This window comes from Argentina anserina, chromosome 3 (genome assembly GCF_933775445.1).
Source record: "Argentina anserina chromosome 3, drPotAnse1.1, whole genome shotgun sequence".
NCBI classification, from domain to species: Eukaryota; Viridiplantae; Streptophyta; class Magnoliopsida; order Rosales; family Rosaceae; genus Argentina; species Argentina anserina.
The window spans coordinates 492,759-501,526 of record NC_065874.1 but is presented as its reverse complement, the minus strand read 5'-3'; the positions used below and the strand labels follow the sequence as shown (position 1 = coordinate 501,526).

The 8,768-nt window shown below is 38.1% G+C and overlaps 1 protein-coding gene across 1 annotated transcript; it reads left to right on the top strand.

The window, feature by feature from the left end:
* Nucleotides 1-1,883: 1,883 nt before the first annotated feature.
* LOC126788258 (serine/threonine/tyrosine-protein kinase HT1) lies at nt 1,884-4,283 on the top strand. Its single transcript, XM_050514229.1, has 3 exons — nt 1,884-2,836; nt 2,935-3,390; nt 3,962-4,283. The coding sequence occupies exons 1-3, from the start codon at nt 2,417-2,419 to the stop codon at nt 4,208-4,210; spliced, it is 1,125 nt and encodes a 374-aa protein (XP_050370186.1). The 5' UTR covers nt 1,884-2,416; the 3' UTR covers nt 4,211-4,283.
* The last annotated feature ends 4,485 nt before the right edge of the window (nt 4,284-8,768 follow it).

Below are 8,768 nucleotides of genomic sequence, written 5' to 3'. Positions count from 1 at the left end.
CTTAGTGAATGAGTTGTGAAGTGGGTTTGGTTAATAAACTACCACGAACTAGGTTCTTTTCTGAGGATTATTTATGTTACGTATCGTTAAGCAAGATTTAATACAGCAAATTTGGCAACTCCTTAGCTAATTATGTGATATGGGATTGTCGGTACAACAGAGAGTTCTATAATTAGGCGGGTTTAGCAGGTAAAACGTCATCTTCAGTTCAATTATAAGATCGAGTTCAAATAATATGGAGAATATATATGATACGATTGGCTGTAAGGTTGGACATTATTATATCAAATCAATCACTTATGAAGTTTATTCTCTTTTTGTCCTCAAGATTGGGTCCTAGGTTGGATCTCAATCTGGAAAGAGCCAAATTTCATGTTTTGTTTATCTCAAAATTCAAAGAAAGTGTGCAAGTAGGCAACTCCTAATCTAATTTGATTACTTATATTTAAAGCCCATTTTTATGTGGGCTTGGCCCAAAGTTCCAAGTGTTCAATGCCTGCATATAAAACTTCCAAGCCAAAAAATCCAGAGCTAACCTCATTCTCTCAAGTCTCAACTTCTTAATTCTAAGGATCTTAATACTATGGTCTCCCAATTAATTTCTTTAACATGAATATAAGGGCGGTTGCATGCTAGCTCTAACACAACTCTCTGCGTTTCATGATTGGTTTCTTGTAGACATGTGTATGAGGTCATTGCATGAAGGATTAACTACATTCACGAGGAAGATCAATCCCCTTAAAAGTTAAAACTCTTTGCATGGTGTTGTGAACTGTTTCGAAATTGACAACACAGATATGCAAAGTGGGAGACCATTTTATTGGAGAGCTCTTTTTAGCTACACACTTTACTTGGGTGTCTATATCTAATCATGTCTTAGAAAACCCCCCAGTCATTCACGAACTATAACAGTACACGGAGAGCTTGAACCAATGAGATCCAAATTGGACCATTGAGGGTGTGGTCAATTTGTAATCTTGTCAATCTCAAGATTGTATAGAACTACTTCAATACAATGAACATATAATAGTGGATGTGAGAAATTTGTTTCTTGCGATGGAGGTCATGTTCATTAATTTTGTTTTTTGAATTCTCCAGGTATGATTTAGATAGCAATCATCTTCGCAAGCTTTCGAGAATCAAATAAGGTAGTGCAAGTGTCATTCATGCATGTCAACGTTCACTATGTATCGTGTATTCGTGTACATATTGTATATGTAATGATATGTAATGTTTACACCAAACTTAGTCCAGGAACATTAGTATTCACTTCTTTATATGCCTAAACTCTCTTAGATCAAACAATTTCAAATGAGAAGAGAACATTTTTTTGTCTCCCTTCCTCACATGCACTCTTTCTCCTTCGACTTGGAATATAGTAGGACACTAGGATGGATTAAGCTTGGACATGTGTCTAAATGCTCAACTATTGTAGTGCTTGACTATCTTATACTTTACAATTGATGCTAAGTAACATGATCAACATTTCAACATCAAAACATTATTCGATTTATCTTCTTACTAACACCATGCATAGTGCAAGCTCTTTCTATTCTTAATCAAACATAAGATGTAATGTTATTTGGTTTATCATTATCATCCACTTTTGGTTTGCCAGTCAGCTCAGCACTCGTATATGCCACTTGTCTAATGAGCTTGAAGCCATTTGAGCAGTGGCATTTTCAGTTGATTACAGTTCAAGAATAGGATATATCCCAAGGTTTCCAACAACAGCAACTTCATTCATTCATGGTGATGCTAGAAGGACCTGCAACAGAAACAGAGTAGCTGTATCGAACTCTCTCTCTCTCTCTCTCTCTCTCTCTCTCTCTCTCTCTCTAGAAGAAAATGATAAAGTAAAACCACTTTTGAACCAAGCAATCACGAGCCACCCCTGCAATCTCTGCCTTTGAATTCATCTTTCTACTGGCAAACGACCTAATCCTCCTTATCCTATCACATACTCTGCAACCCTTTTCCCCTCTTCTTCACTGCAGGCTTTGTGTTTTCATGCATTATCTCTATCGTTGCTTCAATTTTTCGAAACCATGAAAGTAAGTTATGTATGTCTTCATGTACTCTGTTCTGATCGGGAGGTTTCAGTTCAATCATTTATGCTTTGACAAGCATCAAACAGATCATCTTTTTAATGGAAAATAGTCTCCTGGTTCTCTTATCTCTCTGCTTCTTCTCTGAAAATTTTGAAGCTTCAACGTCCTTGTTTCAGTTCTTGATGAAAACCCATATCTGTTTTCCACTCTTCCATGTAACCCATGTATCGGAATCAGTTCATGCACTTTCTGAAATTAAGTCACACGTTCAGAAGGAAAATCATTCTTCCTCTTGATTGTTTAGTTTGCCAGAAAGCTTCCTCTTAAGGTTCATACGATCCAGAGTTTTCTGTAAAAGGTTTTCAATGGCGACTTCATGTTTCCATGCACTTCGTCTACGAAAATCGAAGGGCAAGTCGTTGCCAAATCCATCATCATCATCAAAACACCAGTACAATTCAGACATGGAAAACATGGAGAGGAAGAGATTTGATAGCTTGGAGTCATGGTCTATGATTTTGGAGTCGGAAAATATGGAGACCTGGGAAGTGGCTAAGGAGGACCAGGAGGAGTGGACTGCTGATCTTTCTCAGCTGTTCATTGGTAACAAGTTTGCTTCTGGAGCACACAGTCGGATTTACCGTGGGATTTACAAGCAGAGAGCCGTTGCTGTGAAAATGGTGAGGATTCCAAATCAGAGAGAGGAGACCAGAACCTTACTTGAGCAGCAATTCAAATGTGAAGTTGCTCTACTTTCGCGGCTAATGCATCCCAACATAGTCCAGGTATTGTGCTTGTGAAAATCCGATTCTCCATTGAAAATTATTGGGAATATATAATCATCTTGTTGTTTAAATTAGTGAGCATTTTTTTTTTGTTCCAGTTTCTTGCAGCTTGTAAAAAGCCACCTGTGTACTGCATCATCACAGAATATATGTCACAAGGAACACTGAGGATGTATCTCAACAAGAAAGAGCCTTACTCTCTTTCAACAGAGACGATTCTGAGGTTAGCCCTTGACATATCGCGGGGAATGGAGTATCTTCATTCTCAAGGGGTAATCCATAGAGACCTAAAGTCGAATAATTTGCTTCTCAATGATGAAATGAGGGTGAAGGTGGCGGATTTTGGCACATCGTGCCTTGAAACACAGTGCCAGGAGACAAAAGGAAACAAGGGGACTTATCGTTGGATGGCGCCTGAGATGATCAAGGAGAAGCCTTGTTCTAGAAAGGTTGATGTTTATAGCTTTGGGATTGTGCTGTGGGAGCTTACAACAGCTTTGCTTCCTTTTCAAGGAATGACTCCTGTCCAGGCTGCATTTGCTGTGGCTGAGAAGGTGAGATGGATAAAACATATATTACTAGTCAAATTTCTTACTTAAATTATGTATATGTGATACTTCTTAGCCTTGAGTTTACTATTTTGTTACACAACTATAATCATCTCAATCAGAAATCGTATCATAACGTTGGATTCATAGCTTAACCAAGTTCAACATAAGTTCATTCTGTGAATTTGCAAGAATGCATACTTTCTGGCTGAGCCTCCTTATAAAATGAGTTGTAGTTAAGCAGTAAGTTAGGTTCTAATTATGTTCCAATGTACATTGAAATGTGAGTAGAGAATGATTCTCTATTCCTATGACCTTAATTTGTCAAAGTAAGATTCTATTGTGCAACCATTACCCTGTACTCGAAGAATAAATTCAATCTTTTCTTAGTTTAAGGAACTTGTTCCATTATGAGTTTCCTATTCAAGCCAAGGTATCCTTGCCAAGAATAAGCTCCTCAATTTTATTTTCGAGTTCTTTGTTGTGGACAGTTAAGCTCTTGCCTAACTATGAACTATAGTACCCTGGAAATGGATCTCTGGGAGAAGTTTCTGAAAGTTTCATTTTTATGTGGCAGAATGAAAGGCCTCCGATGCCGGCGAGTTGTCAACCTGCACTCGCACATCTCATCAAGCGCTGCTGGGCACCAAACCCCTCGAAGCGACCAGATTTTAGTGATATTGTGTCTGCTTTGGAGAAGTATGATGAGTGTGTGAAGGAAGGTCTTCCTCTCACACACCACTCTAGGCTGGTAAGTAAAAATGCCATCATCGAACGCTTGAAAGGTTGTGTATCTTTGAGCTCTTCCATACCTGTACATGCCTGACAACATTACTTAGAAGGTATTGTGGTTATTGTTATTACTTTCAATGATAAAGGATTAGCCCTCTTATAATCTGTACATGATGTTCTTTTAACTATCTAATGTAACACTACAATGATTATATACTTTGTTGTACTTAGATTCCATCAACTGATCCTAATTGTTTGGTTCTGATCAATTACCCCATTCAATGAACAAGTTTACTATAGAACTCCGGATGAGCAAAGAGATCGGTTTTGTTTATTTATCCAGAAAGATTGTTCTAGCTTGTGGGATCAGAAGATCATATGTACATGTTTTACGTAGCTATCAAACATCTCATGTTGTCTACGAATATCCATCTTTCTCTCTTCTTCAGTTCTTCGTTCTGTGTAACAGGGTGAATTATGCTCTTCTGCTATTCTTGTTTCACTGCATTCAGTCGAAGTTGATAAACGAAAACTAATTGCAAGGGCATGTAGTTCATGTTGAGAATATAAATCTCACATTGGAAATTGAAACCTCACATGTGGGTTTATAAGTGTTTGGGCCACTCAATCCTTAGTTAATTGGTTTTGGATGTGAACCCCATATCACTTTATCATGGTATAAGAGCGGGTTACTCACGTCCACGTGTGAAGCCCAAATGACCACACGGACTCCACGTCACTCAAAATGTTGTCCACGTGTATGGCTTGAAAATTCGTCACACGTGCGGGGGCGTGTTGAGAATATAAATCTCACATTGAGAATTAAAACATAACCTGTGAGTTTATAAGAGTTTGGACCACTCCATCCATAGCCAATTAGTTTTAGATGTGAACCCCAGATCACTTTATCAGATGAGAATTATGAGCTGACCTTGTTATTGGAAGAACAAGATATTCATTCCAACAATGATCACCATGAGACCCCAAATTTTGTTCTGGTTTCTTCTCTGCTCTAACACATCTGATTCCGAAGACGAAATTGTTTCTTACACAGCTCACAAAACAAAGAAAACAGTATAATTTGGTTTTGGATTTAAACTACTCATACCGTATAAAGTATAAACCAAAGCATTTTGGTTAAACCGAAAACTTTCACTAGAGATTACAATAAACAAGAGCCAGAGGCCACAAGCATAGAGGCCGAGTAGTAGAACACGTCATGTTCATATTCAGTGGACAAAAGCTCGAGTTGCTATCACAGGTAGATCACGTACATAATATGAGCGCCAGCCTTTGAAAAAGTACTTGCAAGAAAAGCTCGAGTGATGTTGTGATCCACATACCGCAGTCTTGGTCTGAAGATTTTAGTGATCATCGTAAAGATAAGACTCATAAGAGTATGAGTGTATGATCCTTATTGGCTTTGCTTATTGAGGTCAAATTCAGAAACTAGGCTCTTTCTCATGATTACTTTGCCTTTCCTTTTGAAACTTGGTCAAGAAACAAAGGAAAATACATATTTGGGGAAAAGGATTGGTCGGAAGAAATGCGTGAGAACAATGCACATTATATACGCAAGGATTGGTTGGCTACTTGGCCGATTCCCTGATCAGAAGTATACAAAGCACATTATATACGCAAGTGACAATACAAGCACTAAACATATCTCGGCTACTATTGTCAGTGAGTCATGGCCTGATTCGTTAACTAGTCTACTTGACATCGTACGTTACCGCCGATATTACTATGCGGCTCGCCGGAATCATGTGATGCCTCTGGACGGCGATGATGTGTAGGGGCATGTAAGCGGGACTGTGGTGAGGGGTGGTCGGGGAATATTGTGGTGGAGGCACCGAGAGTTGAGCCAATTGTCCCCCTCTTTGTGTATTTATTGATTTTGGTCCAACCTTCAGTGTTTATTAAGCAGCTGATGCGCATTCCAAAGATGTTGATTTTATAAAATTTGATCACATGGATTCGTTCATAATATACGATAGGTTAGACTATAAAGATACCATGGCACGGTTCCCAAAATTCAATAGAATAAAGTTTGGATATCCATAAAGTTTGGCTCTTCTTATTTTTTACTTAAACACCCTCCAATTTCGGTGAACTAAAAACAACCGAAGGCATAAGTTCTCTCGTACATAACCATCATAGGTGATTGGGTTGGTAAGTGGCTAAAATAAATCCTAATCTATTCTTTGTGGCCGTGAGGAAGCCTTCTGTTATTTAATTTTGGTGAACAAAGTATTTAAGCAAACTATGTAATCTCGACTAAATAAAAAATATTATATCGTATGTTTCTTCTAACTTTATCTCTTAAATATAACTTGCTTGTGACTTGGAACTACTGAAAGTAATTCTTGTTCTGTTCATGAAAACAAAATCAAATTTAAAAAGAAAAGAGCGACCGAGTTTATGTTTCTCTCTAGCTCTTAGGCTTTTTTTTCTTCCTACAATATGTTTTGCAAATTCATAAGAAGAGAGTGAGGACAATTTTAGGTGTTTGATTTGTCAATTATCTATGATGTGACAAATTAATAAGTAATTAGGTGAGGTTCCGAAATAATTTTCATATTGTAGCTTAAAAACACTCTAGGAATGTTTTGCTCAATTTCACATATTGGTCTTTTTGATATAATACCATCTAGAACAACACTCCGGCCAATATATATATTTTTTAAGGGAATGAATTAACTTCATTTGATATTAAGTCATGCACGACTACAAGGATCAAATACAAGTGGTGACAGACCACTTCTCATACAAGCTAACCTAAGAAAATAAATAAATATGCAAAAACACGCTTATTATAAAAACAAAAATTTGAAAAAGTCTGAAACAAAAACCGGAAAAACACTAAAGCAAGAGCTAAAACATAGTAACTCACTCAAGTCTAATCAAATGACATTGGACACTAACACATCGAACCCAGTGCATCAATTTGCGTACTCTCAGTGTTAGTGAAGTCGAAAGAAAAAAAACAAAAGGAGAACAATCTCTAACTTTTGCTAAAATACTAAATGCAGACAATAAAACCTCACAACCCTAAAGTTTCACAAAACGTTTCAATTTAGGACTGCAGGTGGCTTAAGTCGTGCTTGGCCTAAAAGAAGTAGATGAGGCAAAAGAAAGAGCCAACCAAAGGGACAAAAAGGCCCAACTGATTAGCCTACATCCTAAGCCCAACTGTATGGCCTAACAAGGAAATCCTTCGTCGACCATCAACGTCATCGGTCGGTTTTCGATGGTCTGACCCGACCCTCCACCACCGCAAGAGCAAAAGCTAGGTCTGGCCCGACTGCAATGAGAACTCGACAAAAACAAGCTAGATTAAGGTAAAGTCGCCTCAAAATCTTGCGTCGTTAGCCTGGTTCTCAAAGGAAGACAAAGACAATATATAGGGCACAATGGCGGCTATGATGAGATCTCAACGGGATCAAACACAACTATGGCCGACTTGATCACCAAGGCCAAATAGATCTGCATGCCAAGCTTCGCCGCACATTACCAAGCGATGGATCCGACTACCGCCCCCGACGAAGCAAACCCGACAAGAACACGAAACCTAGGTTCTTTAAGATCTGAAAACATATCTCATCTCTCCACCAGCGTATCAAACCTGGATCCGCAACCGTGCTCAGCCCGAGGGGGAGCGACATTGCCTTGGAAAAGAATGAGATTTATTTAATTTCCTGCCTTCATAATTTCTCTTTCGAACAAGAATATTGTGTTCATTTGCCACAAAATCTGTTTAAGAAAGCTTTAATTAAACGTACATTTTTTCTCCTCATACGGGCCACAATACATCTCATATGTTGTAATAAAGAGAAATATACAAAAAAACCGGTGTAATGTAATTTATTTCGAACCTAATGATACACCAACATATACACAACACACACCAAAATATACACAACACAGAACACAAGCCGTATAACATATATGGATCACCTTTTCTTTTCGTTTGGTAAACTACAACTCTCTCCCGAATCTACCAACCTCTTTTAGCTTTCAAAATTCAAAGGGGAATCCAAATGTCTCAATTGAAAGACCACCAAAATTTTGTATCAGTACATAATGAACAAGTTTTTGAGCCATATAGAACACCTACCTGGGGGTAAATAAATATATAATGGAACCAATTATGGAAAGAATAAGTGATCTTGGGGAATAACGAAAAGAGGGTTTGGACTGGAGTCATATTTTCAGTGGGGGAGTGAAGGGAGTCTTTTCTGGCTCAGCTTGCTTTAATCGAAGGAATTGAAACCCTTTCTTTACTCTCTTTCGCTTTGCCGACCCATTCCCATTCCCATCGGAATTTTCAGTACTAAAATACAAATACACTAATCGAATTCCACTAGCGCCAAAATATGGGGAAGAAATGAAATGAATTGATGCTTGGACAGACGACGCGTCATTCTCTACATGTTTTAGGCACAAACACGCCCAGCTTTCTAGCTCAAGAGCTGTACTGGATCAACGAAAGTGGAAAATGCCACACTCTGCATGCTATTATTGAGTTCATAACTAGTTCTCTAGGCCTTTTCTTTTTCTGGATTCCATTGCTTTAATTTGGCATATATTATCAGAAACACTTCAGAAAGATTCCAACTCATTGAACTAGCTAGTTATTCTAGCTATTAAGC